This window comes from Rhea pennata, chromosome 6 (genome assembly GCF_028389875.1).
Source record: "Rhea pennata isolate bPtePen1 chromosome 6, bPtePen1.pri, whole genome shotgun sequence".
Lineage (NCBI taxonomy): Eukaryota > Metazoa > Chordata > Aves > Rheiformes > Rheidae > Rhea > Rhea pennata.
In genome coordinates this window covers 43,079,058-43,106,687 of record NC_084668.1, presented here as the reverse complement: position 1 = coordinate 43,106,687, position 27,630 = coordinate 43,079,058, and the positions used below count along the sequence as shown (strand labels likewise).

General features: G+C 46.9%; 1 protein-coding gene across 1 annotated transcript; it reads right to left on the bottom strand.

Annotated features, from left to right (window-relative positions):
- Window positions 1–1,760: 1,760 nt before the first annotated feature.
- ARL4C (ADP ribosylation factor like GTPase 4C) lies at window positions 1,761–2,935 on the bottom strand. The gene has a single exon (XM_062578710.1). It carries the CDS (start codon window positions 2,902–2,904, stop codon window positions 2,326–2,328), a length of 579 nt encoding a protein of 192 aa, XP_062434694.1. The 5' UTR covers window positions 2,905–2,935; the 3' UTR covers window positions 1,761–2,325.
- Window positions 2,936–27,630: the final 24,695 nt, after the last annotated feature.

Below are 27,630 nucleotides of genomic sequence, written 5' to 3'. Positions count from 1 at the left end.
CCAAAAAAAGGTTAAAGCATTTGGCTCCTGTGGTGTCAAAAATAAATATTTTCTCTCTATCTCTCAATAGCAAGTACCAAAGTGTTCCATGTGAAGAAAAATCAAAGAAAATCCAAAGAAGAGTGAACAGAGCCACCTACACTGATGGGACCAGCCCACTCAATCAGCGTACAAGTCAGGACTCGCGTATAACCTCGAATTCTGCTGGAGAAATACTACTCGGTTGCAATATTTCTTTTCTAACAAAACACAGTTTGGAAGGTACTGAGCGCACTGCTGCAAGGGGAGAATCAGCTCCCCGAAACCCCAGCATATTTTTCTTTGTATGCCCAGTGGCTTCTGGAGCTGTTTTACGAAGGGTATTCAAGCAGTAAGGCTGTTTTTTTAGCTCATCAGGAACTCCTGCACGATGATGGGAAACCCCCTCCAGCTCAAAACTAAGGATACTTGGCCCCTGGTTCTCCCACCACTTTTGGGCAAGGAGGAAAGCTGGTACCCTAGTTTTCTCTTCCAGAGAGCTGAGTCCCAGGCCAAAACATGCAGACCAAATGGCTTACAGTCACCAGGGCCCCAATCTTGCCCTGCTCCCAGCACAGTACCAAAGTGCTCACCTGCAAAAGAGCCTTGTTAAGCTGCTCCAGGCCTGACCTTATTCCCAGTCACTCCACCAGCATGAGAGCTCATGAGAAAGCCAACTCCAGCCTTGTTGGCAGCAAGGGGCTCTACTTTGAATGGGGTTTAAATCTTGATAAAAAGGTAACCTCCCCCTCCCCATGGTTCCCTCCTCGTCTCCTTACTCTCATTTTCCTGGCGCTGACAAGTCCCTTTCCGGCAGAGATTTTGCAAGCTTTTGCCATTTTGTCGGGCAGTGATGGCTGCTGTTCGTCTTGGCCAGCGATGCACCGCCTCACTTCATGGCCCCTCTAAAACCTACATGTAACAAACACTGCCCTAACCTTTCACACTGATTTCAGAGAGCAGCAAGTCGACTGGTTGATGCATTTCTGTATGAAGTCTTTTTTCTTTTTCTTTTTCTTTTTTTTTTCTTTTTTCTTTCTTTTTTTTTTTTTTTTTTTTTGTTTTTTAGTAATACATATTTTGGATCACCCTGATGTGAGCAAATTAGCACCTCGGAGCATGCCTCTGCCTGGCCCCAAGAGAGACCTGATCATGGTTTTGCTTCAGAAGACATTAGAAACAAGCCTTTGAGAACAAAAAGACTCCTGGAAAGCCCCATACCAGAAAAGTTCACCCAGAAGCCTTTCCTTCTTCCTTTTTTTAAGCAAAGGGCTTAAAACGCAGCACCAGCCAGCAGCTGGTGAGCTCTCCCTAGGTGGCTGCAGCATTACGACCTCCCTGAACCTATGGATGTTCACCCTTGCTCAGCACACTTCTGCTTCCTAAATCATCATCTGCACCTTGTCTGGCAGAAGGCCAGGGTCTCCTTTCCTCAGCAATTTCCTCCCACCACCACCCATATTGTTTTGGCGTGATCACCCAGCTTTCGCATTCTCACTGGGGCCCGTGACCTACAAATGAAGGCGAGCAATGGAGGCGCCTGCCACGCAGCTGAGAGCCATCCCACCGCAGGTTGACCTTGTGCAGCCACCATTCAACAATCTGCATCTGGGCATCAGCTTCTTCCCCTGCTCACTGCAGGTTCCCACCCCAAGGCATCCAGCACCCCTTCAAGCACCACTCCTTCAGTCCAATGTCCCCTTCCCATCCCTCCACCCCAGCCCTCCCCATGCACGCACATATTAAAGATCCAGAAGCACATTTAACCTCTCTCAAATGCACTTTTAACAGGGTCCTGCCCTGTTTATCCCTTGGCCCGCTGTGGCACGGAAAAGCAATCTGTGCCTTTGAAGGATGAAGGGGCAGCAGTGGGAGCTACCCCCCCAAGTCTGCAGGCTCTCAGCCGCTGGGCACTCACTGGCATCACGGCTTCTTGCTGGCATCCCCACCACCTGCAATGTCTAGTCCCGCTAGAACATCTCCATCCATGGCTTCCAGGCCCTGACTCAGCCCAGGAGCTCACAGGGTCTGGGGCTGGCCCCTGGGCACGCAGTGGTCCACGCTCCCCTCCTCCAGCCGGGAACGGATCATAGGCAAGGAAAAGTGGGAAAGGGAAATCCCAGCTCTTGCCTGCAGTCAGGATCTGGGTTTGGCTAGAAGGAGTTATATTGTTATCACCACTATTGTGGTCTTTTCATTTGGAAAGGAAAAAAAAGGAGGAAAAAAAAAAAAAAAAGGATCGCTTTGGTTCTCTCTCCCCCTCGGTTCCTTTGTCTGTTTTCCCATCTGTTCGTACACCCATGGGCTTTACCGCTTCTTTTTCTGCTTGAGGGACTTCCTCCGCTTCAGGATCATCTCGTAGAGCTTGTCCATGCCCTCTGTGAGCCCCTCACCAATGATGGCACAGGCAGGCTGGACATGGTAGGTGGTGGAGGGGGTCAACTCGTGCAAGGCTAGCTGCTTCTCAATCTCGGCCACGGGCAGAGACTTGGGCAGGTCCTGCTTGTTGGCAATGACCAGCAATGGGGTGCCCTGGTTCTCCGCGAACTTGGTCACCTTATGCAGCTCTGTCTTGGCCTCCTCCAGCCGGTCTACATCCACTGAGTCCACCACGTAGATGATGCCATCGGTGCAGCGGCTGTAGGACTTCCACAGCGGGCGCAGCTTCTCCTGCCCGCCCACGTCCCAGAAGTGGCAACTGATGCCCTTAGCCGTGCCGTTGCTCAGCCGAATCTTCTCTGTGTTGAAGCCAATGGTGGGCACTGTGTTGACGAACTCGTTGAACTTGAGCCGGTAGAGCACCGTGGTCTTTCCCGCCGAGTCCAGGCCCAGCATGACGATGTGCAGGGACTGGAAGGCGGAGATGTTGGAGGAGATGTTCCCCATGGCCCTGCCACTGCGGCCGCCGGGGCCCCGCGCCTCCGTCGCCCTCACAGCCCCGCACCCATCCCCGCGCCGCCGCCCCCCGGCCCGCTCCGCTCCACCTGGCGCGGTTCGGTTCCGTTCGGTTCGGTTCGGTTCGGTTCGGTTCAGCTGGGCTCGGCGGGCGCGGAGCGGAGCGGCCGGCGCGGGCAGCGCGGCTCCACGCCGCCGCGGCGCTCGGGGACTGCCGGCCGCCGCCTGCCGCCGCCCGCTCCGCCCCACTCCGCCCCGGGAGGAGGGACCGGGCTGCGCCGGCCCCGCCGCCGCTCCGCGGCTCGCCGGCCGCGGCGGGGACGGGTCGGCCCCGCAGCCTGGCATCCTTGGGCCGGAGCGCCCTCTCCTGCCTTCGTGGCGAGGCGAGCCGGCTCCTAAATCCCGGGGGGGGGGGAGGGAGCGCGGGTGTGTAAGGAGAGGAAGGTATTTACAACATTCCTTACACTTTTCAGAGGCGTCATCCACAGCAGTATATATAAAAAAGAAAAAGATAGAAACTGAAAATACAATAAGCCGAGGTACTATTCACTGCGCATGAGATACAAAGCGAGACCTGCTACACAGTATATAATCACTGGCTGAGAAAATCAAGGGGTTAAAAAAGTGATTCAGGCATTAAAAAAAGCCTGCTACTACCATTGCTCTATAGGGCTGATTTATGCCAGCCAGGTGTCCAGCCTGGAAAGCGGGTTAATGGTGCTCATTTGAGTCTGCAGGGCTGAGTGGTTTCACAGCCCTGCTGCCTGCATGGTCTGCCTTGGTGGATGATGGTTTTGATTAGTTCACTAGGTTGAAGCGGCTGTAAAATTAATTTTGGTTGAAATATTCTGCCTTAAAACTCCGACTGACAAAAAGCAACTTATAGAATACAGGGTTTACAAATTTTTGACTGTGTGATTGAAGCTGGCTCTCTAAAATTCAGATTTTTGACTTTTATTTCTTTTGCTGGGAAACTGAAAAAGAACAAACATTGTCATCCATGTTTTCCTGTTGAAAACCTTTTCTTCCTTTTTCTTTTTACTTTGTCTTTCTTTCTCTCCTTCTGTCCCTCTTTCTCCGTCTCTCTTCTTTTCTCTTTCTTTCTTTTTCTTTCTTTTCTTTCTTTTCTTCCTTCTCTTTCTTCACTGAGCTAGCTCAGTGAAGGGCTTGTGCTGCCCCCAATGACCCAGATGCTGGCCCAGATGTTTCTCCTTGAGTCCTCTTCCAGGCCGGCATGGAGAAAGCCATCTCCTCTGCGTGCACTTGTTCTGCTCTTTGTTGTTGTATTTCTTTCTGGTGTTATTCCTCAGCGGAAAAGAAACAGAAGGGTTGTTCCTACGATACTATCCATCCTCTCTTTTAGAGCATTTGTAAAATAAATATCGACTCTATCTGACAGCTTAACTAGAAAGCCCTGGAGAAATAAGTGTACTGTAGAAGACAGATACTGCTTTTAAATTAAGATACTTTCACAATATAGCGTTCAGTGAATGGAGTGGGATCATTTCTCATATTCCTGTTTCACACTGAGGATGTGTGTTGCTGCTTTGCACGGAGATGAGACTACCTGCTAACACATGCCATCATTAAAAATACATGCAGCTCACTGATGGTCTCTAGAGGTGACACTGGGTGCAGTTTTGATGGAAATCACCACCTGGTGATGGGGTGAAAAGTGCAGGGAGTTCTGTTCTCCCTGCATGTGCAGAGCTGGAGTTGGGAGAAATGCTTGCCGGCACATGAGATGCATTATTGCCTCTGCACTCAGCACAGCCATTCAAAAAGCAAAGCCTAGGCATCATACGAGCACAGAGCTGGCTGAAAAATTAAGAGATTTTGTACACTGGTGTGGTTTTTTTCATCTAGTCTTTGCACCGTCCTGAATTCAAGTTATTCTGTGATGATACAGAGGTGAAGTTTTTCCAAGTGGAGAAAGCTCTATGTGATTGCTTGACTTCAAGAGCTGGAGCATTAAAGACAAATGCCAGAAATCAGAAGAGCACACTAACTTGTGAGGGATGTCATCAGCAGACCAACCACCTGGGTACAATCTCCTCTGCCCAAATTTCTCCAGCAGATGCTTTCTTAAATGCTGGTTAAGGATAATCCCAAGGGAAGTACAATCCACACTACCACAAGAATTAGTGGCTAATCTGTGTAAAATAGGTTTATGAGTCAACTGCAGGAATTTACCTTGGGGCTGGGAGCTGGCACACCTGTGCTCAGACCTGGGTTTCCTGGGTTCAGCCCAGGCAATGTGATTCCAGCCCATCGCCTTATACCTGCAACACCCGTCAGGGCTCGGCTGCTCATGCCTCCATCCTTATGCCGTCAGCCCAGCAGCTGCCAGCCAGAGCTACCTGCATCATTCCCAGTCATCATGGGGATAAATTCAACCCTTGGGGCTTTTCTTTGCAGAGAGCAAGAGAGGAGTAGGGTCAGGGGCTCAGTGCAGGCTCTCGCATGCCTTAATAGTAACAGCTGCTTGTAAAGAGGGTTTTCAGCAAGCTCTAACCCTTCCAGAAGCAGGGCAGCACTGTTGTCCCAGGGGCCACCAAGGGGAAGCCCTCTCCTCTCTGTCACCTCTAACACAGGCATTGTGGCCTCCTGTCCCTCGCTTCCTCTCTCTTTCATCCCCACTGCTGGAGACAACTTTGTTCTTCTCTGACACTCAGGTTGAAAGACTTCCTCTCCTAAATAGGCCACGAAAATGTTCCTTCTCCCAGCAGCCAAGATCCAAGGGAGAGAATCCCCTGCTGCCTCCACTCCTGTTTTTCCCCTAACACTGACTGAGTTATAAATAAAGCCAAGATTAGGCAGACAGACTGATCAAACCCAGGGGATGTGCTAGAAAAATGGCCTTACATCAGATGATCCCAAGGGGATGGAGACAAACAGGAGCATCACAGTGGTGAACTACCCTGCAGCTAATGCCAGCTATCCGTAAATAAGCTGTTAAGACCCCCATTGAATATGAAGTGCAAAAATAACGGTGTAATCTCAGCTGAGAGGAGTGTGCCAAGTCCATTCAGGGGCAAATGTAGCTTTTGCTAAGCTCCCCGCTCCTCGGCTTTTTTCCCCTTCTCCAGTGCCCCCCTCCCTATTTCAAGGTTACACAGCCAAGGTTAAAGCCAAAATTAGCATCTAAATGTGTGTCTGTGAGTATCTGACAAAGACAACGCTGGTCCCCAACATTTCACTCCAGCAGCAAGAAGGCTGTTGCTGCCATAGTAACTGTTTTCAGACATGGCAATTATTTCTTCCCAGCCTCCCCCCGCCTCCATGCCACCTCCCTTCCCCCCAGCTCATCTTGCGCTTCAAAGTATTTTCTTTCTTTTCTTGTTTTTTTTTTCTTGTGTGAAACACAAAGGGCCGGAGACCGCACGCAGCCATCATCGCCGTGCCAAGAGGCAATGGCGAGCTGCTTCCCGCGCTTCTGCTGGGCAGTCATGGGTGATCCATGATGGTGACTCTTAAACCACAGCCAATTAGCCTTTTATTGCCAAGGCAAAGCGCAACCTCGGAGAGGCAGCTTTTACCAGTGCTCAGTGGCAAATCCAGTGATTTTGCAGGGAAGGTGGTGGGGGGGACAGCTTTGCAGCAAGCGTTGCAGTTCCTAGAGCATGCGAGGGCTTCTCCCTGTCCCCTTCACGCAGATTCTTAATAGCATCATCTGACTTAGTCAGCTCCCTTTTGTTTCTGCATTAAGAGCAGCAACAGCAGCCCAAACAAAGCTAACAGGCAAGGGCTGTAATTAGGGCTGCCCCTGTTCTTTTGGATCATGGATCACTGCTCTGAGGCTAATGAATAGCATCCTGTGTGACTAATGCCTCAGTTGCCGGCTGGGAAACCCTAAGCAAGCAGCGCGGGAAGCAATAACTGTGTCAGCCACCATCTCAAATAGGTCATAGTGGAAAAAGACAGAGGCTGGGTGCTTCCAGCCAGCTTCGAGGGGCCAGGTGCCCACATAAGCATCATCTGGCCAGTCCTCCCTCTCCCGCAAGTGGCTTTTGGGTGAGCTCTGCTGGAGCAGCTCAGCACCAGCCAGCTGCTCTCCTGCAGGCACACGAGGAGAGGCCACGGTAGCTGAGGCATCCTTTCTTGTGTGCCTCTCGTGCTCGCTTTCATCCACTCTCTCTTCCTTTCCAAGCACCTTTGCAGGTTCAGCAGCAGCCCACTCACTGAATAACAAAGCTGGGTAGTGCAGCATCATTGAGGACTGAATGGTCTATGAGTCCTCTAGGAGTCTTCTGGATATTGATGCTGATATTAAAGCGTATTACAGATTTAAAGGGACTCCTTCCTCTTTGGAAGGGCAATGTTTTATCCCGTGGGGCCGCTGAAATGATGGGATGCACCTACAGCTCCTGTTACCCCCACCACTCATTAGAAACCCAGTTTTCTCCACTGAGAGGATTAATGGGAGAGAATGAAGGGGCACAGGAGAATATGATACATGTATATTTATATATATATATACACATATATAAACTCACACACACATCCCAAAAAGGGCAGCTGAAGATTTCACACGTGAATTTGTCTCTCTGAGTACTCAATTTGCACAGCTTTCTTATGGTTTCAGCGGAACACAGCTTCCCTAGCATGCTTCTCTCATGCTTTATCTCAACCCTCATGTGCTCGATCCTGCACTGGAAGGCTCCATGTCCCTCAGGAGCTGGGCTGTTCATGCCTGCTGGTCTTAGGGAAAAGACTGTCACATCTTGCCCATTCGCTGGTAAAGCATGGTCTCCTTTTGCTCAGTGTGAGCCTGCTCAGAAATTTCCTCTGCAAGCTCACACATACCAAACAGAGGCTTGCAGACTAAAGAAAAAGCAGGAGAGCACAAGGCCTTTCTGACGGGTTAAGTTGGGATTTTCACAAAAGATTAATTTTTTTTGTGCTATATTTGTATCATGGCCCTAACTGTGTTTGTCACTTTTTTCCCCACTCCTGAAAGTCTACAGGAGGAGCAAAATGTTTCCCTGACTTGAGCAGGCAAAGACAAAAGAAGAGAGCTATGCCTTTGTTCCTGCAATTTACTGAGGTGACAGCCATCATTTTCTTGCAGAGACTGCTGCATCCCACCACCACGGCTGAGTGCACAGGGAAGGGAAACTGGGTTCATGCACTCCCAAGGCTTTGCAAGGTACCACTCACATTGGATCAAGCAAAATGGCACTTTTTCATCACATCTGAGATGTGTTTTTCTGTGCTGCATCAGGCACTCCATGAAATACATTGCCCACTGCTCTCAGAAGGTGGGCAGGAACATTTCCAGCAGGATTACTTAGCTGATCCTTCATATCTGGACACTTCTACCACAGCTAGATGGACCCAAAGGCCTAAAACAGCTGCAGATTGGCTGGAAGGCAATGAAAGCATCAGCTGCCATCATCCTGTGCCATGGGAAGAAGGCCAGCAGCTACTGCTGCAATGCCCAGAGCTGCTACTCCTCTTTACACCAACCCTCAGTCCAGTGCTGACCTGCCCCGAAGGTGGCAAACACTGTGGTCACCAAGATCAAGGCCTCCTCTGTGACGAAGGGAAGTCATTTCCTTCCTATCTAGGAAGAAAGGAGGAACTATTCAGAAACAGTTCTCCATCCCCTCATCTCTGCTTCATTAAGGACACATCCAAGACAGGGTGAGACATCTCCCAGGCAGAGTGCAAGAGCCAGGAGCAACCCTTGGCTCCTGCTGCGAGGATCTGTGTCTGTGCCTTGGTCACCATGCAGCTGCCAGGCCACTGAAATCTGGCTGCATTTTAGAGGGCAAGTCCCTTCCCTGCCTGCAAATAGGGGCCAAGGAAACCTCCTCTCTTCTGCAGAGTGCTGGGAGCCCCTGCAACGCCCTTTGCACAAGCACTGCCTGGAAGGAAAATCCCTCTCGCCCTTCACTGGCTTCCAGCTGGGTAAATAACTGGTCTGACAACCTCTCTGGTGTGGACAAACATCCTGAGGCCAGAGAATGAAAGAAAGAAACTGAAACCCTGCTGGGTTTCACTTAACCCTCCCCCCTGCCCACCAAGACACAGGGACGATTTTGAGCACAAAGCTTAGCTCTCTTCAGTGCAACCAAGAGAAAACTGCAGAAAAAAAGCACCTCTGTCTCCAGCTGCATCCTAATGCCCTTAGAAAGCAGCGACAGCTCAACGTTTATCATTGCCTCCTATCACTTGAGCTTTCCCCTTGATACCCTCAGGTCCCTGGAGTGTCCTGATCCTCTTCGGCCATGGAAATGCAGGAAACTGTGAATAAGCCCTGCCTATTTGCAGTGATTTATTAGGTGCTGTGATTTATGTGAGGCCTCTGGGAGATACTTGGTGATGGGGATTAGGGATAGGTGAGCAGAGTCTGGTTGCACCAGGCTGGCCCCAGGTACAGCAAGGTTGTCCAGTGGAAGTGTGAGTGGGGGCAGACTCATCTGATGTGTCAATTGCAGTACACATCCAACACCCTAGGGACAGAGTGGGCTGGAAATTTGTCCTTAAAATCCTTTAGGAGCTCTGTAACCAGATATGGTAGCCATAAAACCTAAAGGAAGGCTAAGCATTTCTGCATAGGGAAAAGGATATTGAATCTGGGACAGTCAACCATGTGCAAGTATGATGAATAGCATGGTTTGGGCTCATCTGCAGACACAAGTCATACCTACACATGGTAAATACATCCCTCATTCCTGCAACAAAGAATGCTGGCTCTCAGCTTGTCTGTATCCTGGTGTAATTCCTGTTGAAGGCTGCACACATTTTTGGCTGAGAAAGGAGTTGAAGTTGCAGATTTTGTCCTGCATTTTTTCTGCAACTCTTTCTCTTTCTCAAAAAAAAAAAAAAAAAAAAAAAAAAAAAAGTGAATTAGCCTTGCTGCTGGTGATAAGCAGGCAGCCTAGAAATACTATCAATTTCCCAGCACCCATTCCCAGGGCAGTAAATCTTGGAGCCTGCCTACATGCAAGGGAGGCAAGGAGAGTGAAAACATGGCAGTGGCAGAGAGATTTAGGGCTCATGAATTATCAAGAGCTTTCCAACTGTATGCCAGCATTTCAAATCACCTCCTCGGGTGTTCTTCATCAATGTTCACCACAGATTTCTGCTTAGCCCCCCAAAATGTCAGCGTGCTTTATTTGCTGCCTGTCCTTGCTTTCCTTAAAGGGGCTGCTCACTGGCTAGAAAGGAAAATATTGCTATGAACTGTTTTCCCTATATTTCATTGGTTTACAGCTGGTTTAGTCAGCTGTAGCCTAGTTCAGAGAAATGCGTACCATCTCCCCATATAAGCAAGCCCTGAAAATTGCCTTATAGCAACAGCTTAAATAAACCAGTCAAGCATGGAAGGCTGAGCATAGTCCATGACCAGATGGCAGAAGGCAAAGAGCAGGGACTATGGCCTCCTGGGCACTGTGGGGTAGTGCTAGGGGAACAGGCCACACCGGTTTCAAGGTTGCACCCTGTGCAAGTGTCTTAGTTCCCTTGGCAAACACACCCCCTCCCCACTGCTGACTTTCTTCCTTGGAGAGACAGAGATGTAATTGCAGAATCTGTTAGCACTTCTGTCACGGCTAGATGTGCTGAACCCTCTGGGACCTGGGGAATTACTGCTTAGCTTAGTGTCTTCCCAGCACAGTGGTAAATGGACACTGACACCCCCACCAATGCAATTTCACATCATGCTGAACATTGCCTGCTCGCCAATACGCAAGGCAACAAGATGGATTGAAGCTGTAATTCAATCAAGTGGGGTCTGGGCCTGTAATGAAGTGCAGAAATGGGGCTAGAGCTACACGTTCGCGTTACCAGGGTGGAATTACAGCACAAGTGATGCTTATCAGCCACCAGGCGATTTCTCAATTTCTCATAGAGGTTTATTACCCCCAGGGAAGAAAGATAGACCACCCTGATGCCCTATGTTGGGAGATGGGCCCAAGGCATCTAGCCTTTGGAAAGGCACCATGAAGGAAGCTGTGATCTGGGGAGGACTGACTTCAGACTTGGACAAGCTGTGGCCCATACTGGGCTGGGGGACAGGTAAGAAATTCTATGGCTCAGAGCTCTGGGGTCCCCTGGGCTGGTGATGCTGGTGGCAATTCCTGCAGGCTGCCAAGGAGGTGCCAGAGTAGAAGGAGGGTCTTTGTATGGAAGAGGTGTTTTCTGATGCCCTAGGTTCATGGCTGTGGAAATCTGGGAAGAGAAAGGATGGGAAACACCTGTGGTCCAGCATGTTTGGTGGGCAGGCTCGGGGCTTCTGGTCCTCACAGCACATTCATGCCCCTTTCAGCCAGGCCAGTACCTCTGTTTACAGGGCTGTGCAGTTAGCTGGGCTGGGGAAGAAATCCAAGCTCCTAACTGCTCCCTTTTGGCCTTTTTCGTTAACTCAGCTAAGTTTCTTTGTGTAGTATGGAGATAAGGACAAGCAGCCAGGGCAGGGATTTCTTAAGGTAGCATTTTGTTATTCTGCTACCAAGGCCTTGCAAACTCTGCCAGGGCCCATTCACACCCCTCTCCTGCTTCCAGAAAAACCCTCCAGTTCTTTAGGGAGAAAGCAAAAATTGTAGCGCATGGACCCCCCCATTCTCAACACAGTTTTCAGGAGGAACTGTAACTGCAGGGAAGCTGCTCCTGCACCAAGAGGCAACAGCTAAGGGGGAGAGTCAAGGGACCTGCCATATGCATATACGAGGCAGAATAAGGAAGCGTCCTCACTCCCAGCTCCCCTCTCCCCACGAAGCTTCACTGATGGAGCCTCATGAATAAAAGATTTAGTGAGTTGCTGAGGCTCCCACAGTGCAGTTTTTGTGGCATAGCTGAATCCAAATCACCTCTAGACCTGGGCAGTACCTTCGTTGCAAAACCATGCTATCGGTTGGTTCAGGTTTGAACTGCACAAGGTTCAGTGCACAGGCTGATTGCAAAACTGTGAATATGTGGCATTAGTTACTGGCTTTTCACTTTGTAAAGGTTCATCTAAATCATATGGTCTTCTCCCTGCTCCCACTACTGGATGATCTATCCCCCGGCAAACTCTTTCAATTGTGCAGGAATTAAGCATCCAGTTTAGGATTGCTTTTCCTATTATGCTATTTTATTTCCTAGGAAGGATGACCACTGATAGGGCACAAACCTGGACCAAGGCCCTGTGTGATTACTGGCAGGTGAAAGGCTTGCAAATTCAAAATACTCCCCTTGCATGAATTCTCTTTGCAGATGCTCATGGCTCTCTGGTTGTCATGCAGATACTAACAGTTGGCACCTATGTGACTCTTAGTATTGGCACCTTGCTCCTCTTTTAATAGATGTAGCAGCTAAGCCAAAGAGTGCCTCCACTAAGTGCCACAGAGTTGGAAAGGAACCCATAACCTGGATGCCAGCCTGGTAGCCTTTAATTAATACATAATAAATACCCTATGGCAGAAAAACATCCTTGTTTTCCTTGACAGTGGAGTTCCTAAAGAATCAGCGCATTAAGTCTTAACTGGCTCACCAGGTGCTGTCACAGTGTGAATAGCCGTTATATCCAGCAGGCACACTTCCAGAAGGAGTAGTAGAGCAGGCAATCTAACGACAGCTAACTGCCACCAAAATCTGGCCAGGAGCTGCTGCCGGAGAGGCATGGGCTTTTGCTTTTCTGCAAAGAGTAGATTAACCTTTCCTCTGGGAGCTCACTTGTGGCCCTGAGGCGGGGACAGAACGCCAAACAGGATGGAGGACTCTAGTAAAAGGGAAATTCTCCCCTGGAGCCCTCCTTGTTTTTGGGGGGTCCTGCCAAGCTGATCTGCAAAGAGGTCTGGGAAATGCCCCACAGCTCATGCCTGGGGCAATGCCCCCAGGAGAGCACTGAGGCCTTGCCCTCAGGCACCATCCTGCAGGAGGATCATTGCTAGGGTGCTGATGCTCAAGCCCTATTCTTCATTCTTGAGGCCCTGCCAAGCCTATACCTCGACACTGTGGGAATATTTAGGAGGGCTGAAGCACACTCTCCTCCCTGTGCTTGCCTGAGTGGTTACTCTTAACCCATAATGCTTGTCCCAGTAAACCCGGGGCTGTTTCTTAGCAAGCCAAAGCAAAAGCTCACCTTGAGAAAAGAAATAACCCAGTTTAGTCAGTGAGGGAGGAGTCATCAAAGCTCTGGGCCTGGCAAAGTTGGTTTTCTAGGGCCACCTGGTGACGGCTTGGAGATAGGCCTTGGACTTGGGTGTGGGGGCTTTAGGATGCCCAGAGGACCCTCTAACACCACTTTGGGAACAGACCATCCCCTGCCTCACTCTGCCATGGCCTGGCAAAATGTTGCCCTTAAGGGATGTCCTCTTCCATTTTTATTTCCATCGCTCTTCTTTCATTCATTCGTTTGTTCCTTCCTCTCTCCCCCTCTTTTTCTCTCTTTCTTTCTCCTTATGGCAGTCCTTATGTCTGTTATTATACCTGCTTTTCCTTTTTTCCTTCTTTCTTTCTTTCTTTCCTTCTTTTCCAGTGTTGGGCTTCAAGAGGAGGCTACCTGTGTGCCCAGAAGGAGAGGCTACCGGAGCCCTCTGCAGAGGACTGCTCACTACTAGGAAGGCAAGACAGACTCTTTGCACACAGCAGGGACAGATGAGAACCACGTCCTCTTCCACATCTCTTCCGATGCAAATGCATTCCAAGCCAGGAGGACAGCTGCTGGACAGAGGTGGTGTCCAGCTCAATCGTGCTGTTGGGGAGCTTCATTCCTCCTGCCTCTCCCACACGTGGAGAAGGAAGAAGCTGCAAAGTTAGACTGATTTTGTTTCTCAGACCTTCTCTCTCCTGATATGATGCTAGTTTCTTTTAATACTTGAATTGGCAGCTGCTGTGATCATGGTTGGATTTTGAGTCTAATCTGTGAGCTTACACAGTTGCTACGAGAATTATGCATTTCCATGCTCCATCAATTTAATGTGCAATTTGGCTCATTGACACTTTTATTCAGGCATTCAGCCCATAAAAACAGAAGCTGAAAAAGTAGATTAAAAAAGTAAAACAACGAAATTGGAGGCCAGTTGCCCATCTAAACTACCTGCAGCTGAGAAAGACAGCAGCTTTTTCACCAAAAGAGCAATTGGCCTGCAGAGTTCTTGGTGCAGAAGAGCACTGGGCACCACTATAAAGTAGGATTTAGTAAGGACTTGAAGAGCAGAGGAGGACACATGCACTCTATGAAAGGGAAGGGATGTAAACTTTCCAGTCTCCAGGCTGCAAGCAACTGTTTTGGCAGCACCCAGAATACCAAAAAATATTGTGTTAAGCTTTCTCAGGTCTTCCTTTAATCCAGGTGATAGCTTTTCCCCACCAACAATTAATTCCACCTTTCACCCTAGTCCAAATAGCATTTTCCCTGGGCCAGGGAGTGCTTGATCATAGCTGTCATGTCCCTGTCAGTCCTCACCTCCCCCTTTCCCACTCTCTGCTGCTGCTGTGTATTAACAGCCTTTAGCACCTGGTGGGGTTTCTGCCATGTGCTTGCACATCGTGTTACTCTTTGCTCTCAGTCACCTATTCTTGTTGGTTTGCAGTGCCTCTGGGGAAGTGAATGACCTTTCAGCTTCCTGGCTTTTTGCACAGCTCATGCACAGAGCCTCAATTCTCTCCTTTTGCAGTGGAGCTGTTAGTCTTCTACTTAACTCCCTCTACTCTGCTTGTAGATCCAGCAGGGTTTAGGTGAAAACCAGGACAAGGACCCTATGTCTCTATTAATCCTTTTTTGCAGGAGAGTCTGCAGGGCTGTCAACCCAAGGAGACAAACTGTCACCTGCTGAATGGAGTAATGCATTGAAGGCCACCACAGGTGGAGGAATCATGGTCTCCTGCCAGCTGGGCGCTGGAGATCTGTAGGCCCAGGGTATGGGATCTGCAATGGCATCCGAGCACACAGCCAGTTGGGCCTGTCCCTGCCATCAGGGACTCTGAGGGACAGGGCCTCACTGGACAGCTTTGGCAGCGTGGCATGTCAGCCGTGTGGCTGATGCTCCAGCCATGAATTTTGCAAGCTGTGTCCCTGCCACCAAGTGGACAAGCATGCTGAAAGGAAAGCCAGTAGAAGCCTGTCCATGGGATGTGGATCTGCTTCACCAGATCTCTTTCACTGCCTTCATGTGTCACTCACAGTCTCTTTGCCGTTCTGCATGCCAGGCTCCAGCAACAAACACTGTTTTTCCTGCAGTTTGTGCAGGCAGAGAATTGTTCTTCTCATCTCTGCTGGAGAGAGCATGCACCTGGCTCTTTGTTGTCACCTCCTCTCAGCCCACCCTGCAACAACTGGGATCTCAGGATGCCAAGGATGGTGCAGCTGTGCTTTAATCTGAATCATACCTGTTTCCATGGGTGCCCTACAAAGTTTTACTTTTTTTTTTTCTTTCTTGTACACTCGCCTTAGTTGTCTAGCATCTGCACTGGTTTGGCAATCCATGAACAGCGAACATGTCTGGGAAAGGACCTACCCTGCTCCTTTTGTAGGAATGAGCTTTCATTTTTCATCTTCCTTGTTTTTCAATACACACATCAAGAGGCTGTTACTTGTGTCCAACTGCCTTTCAGCCAGCATAATTCAGCCAGCCCAGGCTTTTGAAAAGGGTAACAAATGACCCACCTAAGCATATCCTCCTTGGTAATGGACTCTTTTGTAATGCTCCCAAAAGTGTCCATAGGTACTCGAAGCAGCTGCACTATATCACACAGCTGGAGGAGAGTTATTTGAATGCATATAGGTCTCTCGTGCCTAACTTATAAAGATTCAGGCCTGGATTCATGCACACAGAAACATTATGCCCTAAACGGCAGTGTAAAATATGCATACAATTACTGCAATTACACTTTAGGGGGACCTTTGCTCTTGTCTTTTTATGTCGCTAGAGGGAAGCATTTGACTACTGCATAGAAATAGTCCTTGAATTGTGTCCTTAGCCATTAAAACAACAAAAATAGGACCTTCTTCTTGCAGACTTGAGCTGCTCCTAGTGCTGGACTTGCCCTGCTAGGCAGGGTGCATATTAGTGGGGCTGCAAGCAGTAGCTGGAGGCAGAAAGCCAAAGGTCACAGGCCTTCCTAGCCCCAAAAGTCCTAGTTACTGCTCATTTCCCTAGATCAGACTGCAGTTTCATGCCTGGGTTTCTGTTGCCCCAAAGCATTCACCTGAAGTCCAGCAAAGACACTATCATCCATCTGCCCGGGGGCTGTGTTTCTGCTGCTTTTGTTTTTTATCTTAATGCTTTAGATCAGTTTCCAGGACTTTATCCTGATCCTCAACTGGATATGTAAAAATAGTTAACCTTGAAGCTCAAAACTTTCCTGCCTCCCTGGAGACCGCACCCAATCTGGGAGTGCCACCAACTCCTTTTTCCTGCCTTCTGGTGTCACAGCCTGGGCCTCGTCACCTTGCCATAGACAAGCATGGTCAGACCAAGGTCTGCTGGGCCTAGAGATCTGCCTGGAGAGCAAGGAGCAAAAGGGTTGGCACATCTCTCAGAAGCTGGCTCTGCTGTTGCTAGAAGGGCTCTGAGCCAGGTTGTTGGGAGAGCAGTGAACATCTTCGTGCTGTCGAAGGCTGCCCAAGCACATTTAATGGCAGTCTGTAATCCATTGTAGGCTGTTTGGTTTAAAACCTGTATGTACCCTGGATGACAAGCCACAAGAAATACACTTCTAGAACCAATTTAACTAAAGCTTTGCTGTTGTTTGCCACAGGGCACTACCTGGGAATAATCTGGAGAAACTTGTGGCCACCTTGTGTTTGTATATCATTTAGTTAATTCATTCCTGTGTTTTCACAGCCAAAACAAATATCCAGCAAGCCCCAAGCCCAGCCATGCCAGAGACTGGTAGTTTCACCAATCTCCAACATCTTAACAAATTAAAAAAAAAAAGAAGGTAAGCAGGTGATTCAAGATAAAATATACCAGGCAAATTTTACAACTTCCAGACTAGAGCCAAAAAGTACACACTCTTAGGTTTGTAAAATCAAGACAGACGATTGCTGTTACAAAATGATACTTTAAATAAACTCAGCTTCTCCTCTTATGCATTCAGGTCTTGTGTAAGTTTTCCTGTAGATTGGAGATGCAAAAGAAGCAATTTAGATTGAAAAGAATATTTAATTAGTGTCAGGCACATGGAGCCCATTTGTCCAAGTGAAATGCTTTAGAGAATTTAGACTTGTTTCATTTTTTTTTCTTTTCAAGGATGAATATTTCTAAGAGGTTTTGTTGTCAAGCAGCAAAAAGATAAGTCTTCTGAAAAATTGATAGTGCTACCAGTTCTTTCAATGCTATAGTGTCTCTTTATATTCCTGGGAGAAGAGATTATTTGTGGAATTTGGCCTTCTTCAAGGGGGAAAAAATCCTTTTTTTCCAAGTTTTATACTTGTACAGATACTTACAGACTGGAGATGTAACAAGTGTGACTATTGAATGAAATCCTCTTGATTTTTAAGAGGCTGACCATTTGAAGTGTTTGATGTTGTCAGTATTTTTATTTCTGTAGGAGGGTGTAGAAAAGCATTTGCAAGGTGGTTTGGTCAGGGGTTTTCACCAAACATGAATATAAATCAGCCCACACAGCTTTATTTTCTTAGGCTGGAACCAAACCATCACTGAATCTTGCAAACCACCTCTCTCCTGTTAAATAAGGCAAACAGCTAGAGGCAAGTCCCTGCTGCTACCAGCTGAGGGGCTAAGAACCAGGCACAGTCCCCAGGAACTCACTTTGCATCATTCTCATCAGCAAGAGATTTATTAATTGCCAGAGGAAAAGTTTCAGTAACACGGAGCAGAGGCTGCAGAGCTTGAATGAGGCAGCTTAGCAGCATGCAGCCAAGATGCTGTTATTTTCCTGGCTGTCCTCTTCCCCTCACCTGATACACGTAACAGGATGCAGTGACAGTAAATAGAAGTGACTGCCATTCAATAATCCAGCTGTACCTGGGTGCTGAAAGCCATTTTACATGACCTGTCTTACATTTGCTCTCCCTGGTGGTGGGAAAAGTCCCTGCCTGTGTTGCTGCAGCAAGCACATCCAGAGAGAGGCACTGAGACACAAAAAAGGCTTAATTAATAGTCCGTTGTCCTGATATGCCTTTCCTGAAAATGTTACTTGACATGTTTTCGCAACCGTGCTGCATGACGTGCTGTATATTTTTAGTCTTTCCTCTGTAAACACCTACCTGGGGATATCTAATGCAGCATGCACCAGAGTGGCTCCACTTGTACTTTTGTCTCTAGCCGGGTGCCCTGTGATTCAGCACACCACTGAGTTTGCCAGTCTATTTTTTAGTATGGCGATTTTGAAGTACTTGAATTCTTTTGGCAGCTATCTCAGTATCAAGGAAGACCATGGCAAGGATATATGATACGTCCCCAGAGGGCTCTCCCGTTCTCCAGCCATTCTCAGCCCACTAGGCTTTTTCACCTTCCTCTTGATCCCAGGGAACATTTCATCATCCAACATGTCCTTCCATGAGAACCGATGTGGTAGAGGAGCCATCTCCTCTTTCTTTTCCTCTTCAGTCTGAGCTCTGCTCCTCCAGGCTTTGTTTTCATTCCCCCTCAGAAATCAGTGCAGAGCAGGTAGAATCTTTCCTCTTGAAAAAGCAGACCCAAAAGCCCTGTCCTTCAAAAGGATATATCTAAATTGCCCATAGAAGAGGAGCTATAAGCCCAGGTTTTTACTGTGAAAATGAGAGCCCCTGAACCACTTCTATCTGCCGTAAAAGGAAGAAAAGCCAGCAATCTTCCAAGAAAGCTGTTTCCCCAGGGACTGTCTTTCAAACTTTGGAGATTCAGCTATACAGGGAAATGTATTTCAAGGTTTATCTAGCATGTGAAGATGTCTCCAGCCATCCACCCAGGTGGGGGGATGAGGCTCATGGCTCCCCAGATGCTCTGTCTTATGCTTCTGTAGGGCAAATGCGGCTCAGAGGAGCATTGGGCATGCAGCAGGATGGTTCAGAGGATGCTATCTTGATAGCATCCATAGGGCTTAGAGAGGGAGAGAGTTTGCCATGAGCCCTCTGTTCAGAGAGGTCAGAGAAGGATCTGACCTTTTACATTATGATGCCTCCAGGTATTGAGAACATTGTACTTTCCCTCTATGCCTTGAACCATTCAGAGCCTATATGTCAGGAAAGAGGAGATCTGGATCTCCAACTGATCTTGCTATGCTCTTCTGGAAATGGGACCAATTCCTACTTGGAGGGGGAGGTTGGGATTTGAGATGCACAGGACCAGGGCTGCAAAGATACTCCAGTCTTGCCAGATGTTGCTGCAGTTTGTCCTCTCTGATGTGCCATTTGCCAAGACATTAGCCTCTGCACCGAAGTTCCACCAGCATCCCCTCTTTGCCCTGTTGCACCTCTAGTCCTGCCTATGGGCAGCCAGCTCATTTCTTAGCATGAGCCAAATGTTTGGCAGAGCTGGGCTGCTGCAGTACAGGATGTCCCCAACATACCATAATACAACCTTGAAGGCAGCACAGCTTCAGCATCTGGGACACAGCTGCCAACAGCAGCATTGTTCAAGCTGCCCACTGCCAGCAGCAAGGGCAGTGAGGGAAAAGGTGCTTAGCACATCCACTGGAGTATAACAGCCCATCATCTTTAAGAAAGAGGAAATGCTGCGGACAACTACTGCTGTCCTGTTGACACATGCAGCAATATGAAGTCAGCTGGAACATCATCAACTGGTGAAAACTTGCCGAGTTCCACTGGTCCTGCTAGGGCTCCAGCCGCTCTTGCCAGCCACAAACCTGCTTGCAGTACTCATTTCCAAGGCAAGACACAGAGTCTGGACTGAGGAAAAGCTCCTTGGAGCTTGAGGAGGACATTTCTTCTTTGGCTAACTTCAATGTTAGTTTAGTACCCTCAGCTTCAGAGGCTAAAGCTTCTAGGGACTGCAGGAGAGGGAAAACAAGAGTAAAACATCACTGGTTATGTTGAACCTGCTAGGCAGCTGGCGATGAATAGAAAGAGAATTCTGGGTCATCCTCCTACAAATATTGTTGCTCAGCATTAGGAACTGGGCTCCCAAATCTGTAGAGGTGCCAGCTCTTGTGATTTTGTTGTGAACTTCACAGTATTTGTACTTAAAGCTCCAGCTCCTGGAGTCTTGCAGTTTGTAGACTTTTGTCCAGTCTACTTTTGTCCTAGGGTACTTTTGCCCTCGTCTACATCTTGCCATTTCCTAGGACACTAGAACCCATGGCAGTGCCAGTCCCAGGTTTTGGAAATATTTTCTTGCCCAGAAAGGTACCAGGTTGGCTGTACAACCTTAAAAATGAAAGTCTGTTTTAGAAGTTCTTGTGTCAAAAGAAATAAATGACCCAGCTTGTGTAGCAGAACAAATGGAAGCCAGTAGACTTCTCTTATTACAATCATTTATACTAGGAGAAATAAGCTTTTAAAGGTGGGCTGGTAATTTAAAAATGTCTCTGTCATCATGCTCCATTGTTTATACCAACAGCACTATTGGCATTGAGCCTAGTCTGTGAGGAAAAATAATAAGAACTCCCCTCCTCCTTCTGCTGGATTCCCTGCTTTCCCTCTAAAGGAGAAGTTGGTCTGTGGCCATACATCTCCCTCCAGCACCATACTGTTCCTAAGCAGCATCCATCAACCCCAGCTCTTCCAAGACCCTAGGCTGGTGCTCAGAAGATCATGATGTTTTGTAGTTGTTTACCGTGGTTGTTTTGTGGTTTACTTTTCTGGATTTGCCTTTTCCTAATTCTCCTTTACTGAATCTTCAGGTAATGGTGTCAGTTATTTCTGTTCAACTTGAAGGGTTGTAAACTGAACTTCATAGTTATTATAGGCTTAACTCCATTACCTGGAGCTTCAAGCAAATACTACATAATATGGGATTTGCAGCAACAAAAACAAAGCTGTGAGTTGGTAAAATTACATTTAAGGAGCACCATGATCCTTTTCCCCTAAATCGAAAGGGTCTTCCTTTGTGTATAAGTACTGGTACAGTGTGTTAACCCCAGCAGAGTTCAAAAGAGACCTAAGCCTATGCAGATGCTTAACAAAGTCATCTCTTTTTGCCTGCTCCTGGCCATATTTCCTCATTGTTCCTTATGCTGGTTGCAATGTTTTGGTTTAGTGAGCCAGATGAGGGTACTGATCCAGCTGAAAACTCAGCAAAAGACATCAACATCTTCCTAAAATCTATCCTTGGTGACCATGACAGGAGAGGAAACACTATATAGCTTTGGAACCTTGTTCTGCCTCTTACCATGCTGGAGGAAGCTCCTGTCCATCTCCAACTATGAGGATAACTAGACCAGAAAGAAAAGTTATCAATGATGCTGGACAAAGAAATTTTTTTTTTTTCTCTGTCTCAACTTCTAGGAGAAAAAAAAATGTTTCTTGTAAGGTTCCTTAGTCTCCATCAAAAAACAAAGAATCTAACACCCAACTCATTCCTTACGCAAAATGTCACCCACCACCCTCTCACAAAAGTCCAGCTCTGATTTTCAATAATGATTACTGGAGACACCAAAAAAAGACTTATCTGTTGTGAACTTTCTAAGCCCTCTGAAGCTAGCTATGACTTAGCTAATGAAATCATAGAAACACTACAGAAATAAAGGAGAATGACAGGAAAACCTGCAGGGAAATACCCAAAGAACCATACTCCATTTTAAAAATGTTTTTACTGTGACCTGTTAGTTAGCTTTGCACAAGGTCTATCACCCAGCCAAGGCCTGCACTGCACTCTCTCATTTTAAAAGCATCAAAAAATATCACCTTGCCATCAGTTCGACCTGTGTTTTGGGAGTCACAGCATTTCCAAAAGCTCCAGTTTCACTTGCTTCTTTAAATGGCCTTGGGGCATGCACCTGGGAGAGTTCATACCTCTAGTGTGATGGCAAAGGGGATGTTCAGAAGAGTCAGGATCTGCCTATCCTGCAGAGCAGGGAGCTGGATCATAACTGAACAAAAAGATGGCAGAAAATGCGGTGGGTTTAACTCCATCATGGCACAAAAGCTCCCTAACACGATTTTGATCCTAGCAGAAACACCCCTGAGCACCTCCCTATTCCTGTAAACTCCTTGTTTGCAGAAAGGGTGCAATCAGAGATCTGGTGCAAATGCTGGATCTGACCATGCTAGCCCGGCACAGCTGACAAAAGACCATGTCACTACCTAGCTCCCTTTGCACCTTAGGCTGTCATGGGGACACTACTGCCCGTCTCTGCTGTTCCCAATTTGCCTGAACATGGACAAAAGGGATACACCTTTTCAGAGAGGTGCCATGAGTTCTACACAAAAAATGCTTTAATTTGCCAATCCCTGGCTCAGAAAATCTCCTGCTCCATTTAGCCCATGCCTGAGCTCCAATTAGGCAATCTATCATGATGATCTCTGGCAAGCTTTAGTGACCTGTAAAATATGCGGATACAAGAACACATTTTCTAGAAGGAGTGCATTCAGCCGGCCGTTTCAGACACTGCATTCCTAGCTGGCTGGTTGGACATGTATCACTGCATACTGCATACTACCGGCCTTGAGCAGCAATTCACAATGCCAGACTGACTTATTGTGCTGGAGGATGAGCCATCCCAGAGTGATATGACGCTCAGGTGAAGTGATCAGTGGCAGAGACGAGTTGTTTTCAATTGTGTTTTGGAGTGCAAACAGCATTGCTCACATCCTTAGGGCCGATACTGGCCCTGATTGCCTCAAATGGCTTAATGGGTTATATATTTTGTCAGGACAAGCAGCATAAGGTAAGCTGGCTACCATATCTGCAAACCTACCAGATGCACACACAAAATGGCCATATCCTGGCTATTTGAGAGCAGTAGATTATAGGGAGATTTTTGTCTAGGTGTCTCCAATAGCCGCCCACCAATATCCAGTGCAAGCTGCAGAGGAACATTGCATTAGACATGTAAATCCAGTATTTGATTGGAGTAGGAGGTGATGTCTGGCAGGAGGTAATCCTCTCGTTATTTAAATCAGTAAAGTACAGTAAAGGTATAAATCTTCCTGTCTGTGGCAATTTCCAGTGTGGAAGACTGGGGAGATGGATCACAGCTAGCACTGGAAAAGCATCCAGGCTTTCTTCTCTGAGCTCCCTCACTGCTCCCACCTCTCCTAGGACCTGCAAAGGGAAATGTCTCTTTCTCTTGGGAGCAGACACAATGACAAAGGCCCGAGAAAGCAGTAGAAGGAGCAGCCATCTCATCAGCTGCTGCAGACAAGGTATTAACAATGCCTGTGTGCAGGTTCGGGGCTTCAGGATGGCACAAACAAGAGGTCATCTCCCTGACAAGCTTTGCATGGCACCAGAAGTAGCTCCAGCATCTCATGGCCTTGTTCTGAGCATATACTTGCATGGAAAGCATTAAGAGCTCTCATTAGAGTGCAGGGAAAATGGACCCCAGGAAATCCTGGGCAGGAGGCAGTGGATGTTGCTGAATTCTCTCAAGGCCAGAATTTCACTTTTAACTGTGCCTTCACTAACTGCAAGATCTGATATTCTCTGATTTCACATAAATAGCTTCTTGCAAGTGGCTGCTGTTTTCTCACTAAAATTCACAACAAGCAAAAAAGTGTCAAAAGATGACTAATACCTGGATCTGAAAAGGTGTCTCCCATCCTGTGCTCTCAGCCTCCAGGTCTGCCTGCCTGCCTTCACACTGAAGTGCACCTGGTCACTCTTGCTTTCTCCTACTCTTCCCTTTGAATCTCGCTCCCTCAAAAGAAGAGCCAGGGGGTCGGTCTGTCTCTGAGGATATCCCAAAGCCCTGTCAGAAAAAAACACATTAGCATCTCAGGACACTTCAGATTCATTGCTTTGCCTCCCAACTATTCCTCTGAGATTCTCTTGGAAATGTGTGAGATGCTGCCTGCCCTTCCTCAGTGCTCGCTCCTCCCCAGGGAAATGGGAGTAACACAATCCAGCTCATATCTCAGGGCCCCACTTGGGAGGGACAAGGTCAGGACGGTTCTTCCAGGGAGGGAAAGCAAATGTGGGTTTGTACACTAGCCACGGGAGTTCCTGTCCTGCCTCTAGCAGGTCTTCTGGCTGCTGCCAGGCAGGGACATCTCAACTGTGCACTTGGCAGGAGTCTTGGACTACCAGTGTCTGCAAAGCTCGTGAGGGAAAAGGCTCCATGAAGCCATGGGGGATGAAAAGGCACTTGAAAAACTATTTTCCATGCTAACAGAAAAAGAAAAATAAACATCTGAAAGCCCTCATTCCCAGAAGAGGTGACTACCCATACTGAAACACTTATTCAATTCACTAAGCATGCAAGAAAAGGAGTCTAGCCTTCATTTTAAGCTCAAATCCCAGGATAAGCTGAATATTGAGATTGTAATTATTTGTGTAAGGGCATAAGCTGACTCATTTCTCCTCTCCTTGGCTTTTTTGCCTTGTAAAACTCAGCCTACTGAAGGCCAAAAAAGCCAAGTGAAAACAGTATGCTAAATGCCAGCTTACTGCCCATCAGGGTCCTACCTCATGACCAGACAAGGACCTCACTCTGTCCATGAACATCTTGGCTTGATTGAAATACCTATGCTGCTAGAGGAACAGGGATGTGTTGGTCCCCCCATGGTAGACCACCAGAAAGTAATATCCTCTTTAGTTTGATTATTTGCACAATTAATGGTAAGCAAAGCAAGGCCTGCACCCTGCAGAGCTACACTGCTTCTTCAGTCACATTCTTCATAGGGATGCTAGCAAGTTTGGAATAAGGTGGACCTCATCTGCACAGCAGCAAGAGTTTTATTAAGCTAAGTTGGTCCCTTCAGCCTGATCCACCGAGCTCCAAGTATTAAACTAGCAGGATGAGATGGCAAGATTTCCCCACTTCCTGCTCACAAACACATGGGACATAGGCTTCACTCTTCCTCTGGCTCCTACTTTCCTCCCCCTTTTCTTTCTCTTTTGTTTCACCTTTCTCTCATCTGTCCTTTTCTCCTGAGTTGAGATCCATTTCTGCAAAATAATTTCTCCAATGAGATCGCAGCCAGTGTCCAAACTGTTTTAGTGAGAATAATATGGGTGGGATTCCTGAGCAGGGTTATGAGAGAAACTGGCTGGAGTAAGGAGACCTCACACTGTAAGCTGAGACCTCACAGTGGGGTTCTCAGGAACCTAACAGGCACTGACATTATCTGGTGACACACAGTTCCTTCACAATATGGCTCTACTTTGTATTTTCCACTTGTAAACTTCCTTGTGTGACCATCAGTGCATGGGTGTCCACCCAGACATATGAGCCTGCAACTTTCCTTCCATCAGCAAGGAAAAGAAAACATAAAATGAATGTGCTTTTAGGAAAGAAAGGGATTTTGGGGATAGTAGACAGAAAAGTATTAAAACAGATCATCATATAAAGAAAATACATGAAATCAGACCAAAGTTTGCAATAACTATTTTGCATAGACACAGAAGCTGAAATTGCAAGGCCGCAATGAATGCCTGAATTGCAAGGCAGAATGGAGAAAGTGCAATAGACTTTTTGGCATTTAAGACATATATTACTCTGTGACAGTAGTGAAAGTCCACTAGGAAGATGTATTGTATCTTGCATGCTTTGTTTTCAGGGTTGATTGTTTAAATCACAATTTTCCACCCAATGATTTACATCACAATTTAAACTAACGATTTAAATTTAAATCTGATTTGTTTTTACTATTGATGATTTTATTCTTGTTTAAAATTCTTGTTTGTTATTTTTTTCCAAATATATAAGCGAATCGTTGGTTACCATTCTAAAATTTTGTGGTTCTTACTCCTAGTGAGGAGGAAAGGTCTTTTTTATGCCCATTTAATTATCCTGATCTGTAGCTTATTGTGCATTTATTCTAAACTGTATTTCTTGCTATATTAAGCAAAGGCTTAATACAGGGCTGGAATGCAGCTTTTAATGTAGGGCTGGAAGTACCATGCATAAAGCCTGGAGTTCAAAGTCTGTAATTCTGTCTCTCCTGTATTGTTTAAGGAGGCTTAGCAGGGCCTCAGTAAGTGTGATCCTAACTCTTATCACCAGAATCGGGCCACCTACTGATAGTTTATAGATATGGATATAGACATAGACATAGATATAAATATAGATATAGATATATGAATGTATATGTGTATATGTGTGTATTTATATATGCGTGCGTGTGTGTGTGTGTGTGTGTGTGTGTGTGTGTGTGTATGCATATGTGCATTCATTTCTGACTTGTTTCTCATGGTATTTGGAAAGGAACTGAAATGCAGCACCACTCATCTGCTGCACTGGAACATTTGAAGTTGTTGGCATAGTTGCGTTTCCCAGGCGACTGCAACTTTCCATCTGTTTCTCTTCCTGCTAATTACTTTTAACCTGCTGGGCAGTTTCTGACATGTTTGGCTGATGGAGAATTGGAGGTCTCTGAGGTCATCAGTTCCTTCATGCTTTCTGAAAGCTGGTGACTTTTATGAGTGACTCTGTAGAGACTCTGGGATAGCCTTTCAGCGTTACTGCCACAGATTAGATGTAGGCAACTTTGCAATGGAGAAGTACTGCATGATTAAATAGCCATATTCCTCTTGGTACCACATTCAGATAGTAAGAGAAGCTGTATGTCTGCATCTGAACTTTTCCGAAGGAAGTAAGTACAGCCTACTTACAGCCATCACGTTTCTCCCTTGAGAGTGAGAAGTGACACCTTCATTTGCTGCTGTCTATGTTAATTTAAAATCTTCCAAGTCTAAATTTGCTTCTATAATTAAAGAAAAATGATCCCTGTTTTATTGATGGAATGAGTTCCCTGTCAATATAAATCACTCCAGAAATAAAGATGCACAACTGGATGATCTTGTATGAAATTAATTTCCAGAAGCTTGTTTTTGTAGCTCTTTTTTCCATGCTCTGCAGGATGAAAATTTGAAAATCAGTGGATATACTCAGCTCACATTTTGATGAGCCTGCTGTCTGTGGTTTCTGATCAAAACAAAGTGACCTGGTTATATCGTGAGATAGAGGAGGATGAAGAAATGAAGTTTAAGAGTAGCTGGTGCTTGCTTTGGGTAAAGTTCCTTAGAAGGCAGTAAGAGCAGAACTAAATACATCCACAGGAATCATAAAGAAATCCATGGTGAGGAGAAATTTTCCAGAGTTCATTGTCTAATTCCCCAAATCTTGCCTGGCCCGAGCATAGACTTTCTCAGCTCTCTGTCTCTGACAGCTGTGGGATGTGCCTGGTGTGGAAATGGGAGCAGCAGATCTTGTCTTGTGCTCACACAAGCCCATGTCAGGAGGCCAGAAAGATCTTTGGCCAGCGCTGATGGGGCTCCCAAGGGTTTTATTCAAGGTCAGCTGAGGCTCACACCAACTGGATGTTATATACAACCTTATGGACTGGAGGGCTGGAAAGATATTTTCTTATCTAAATGTACTGTGAGTTTAGAACTTTTCTATCTCATTACAGACAATTTTATCACCGCCATTGAGTAAAGGGCCTATATTCCTTCTAGGATTTTTTGTTTATTCACAATATGCTCTTAGAAACCCAGCAGTGATTGCTATGTCTGCCTTCTTCCCTTTTGTTATGTACTTGAGTTTTATTTCTAACTTCCGCTTTTGTTCCACCACAAGTCCAAAAAATCTGTTGGTGACTGTGGCTGTTTTTCCAGACTGTTGAGTTGTAGCACTCCAATCTTGTAAAATGCTTCTTTGAGAGTGCCCACCTTAGTCATGTTTTTCAGTTCACTTTTTCTCCTGAAACAGAAACCA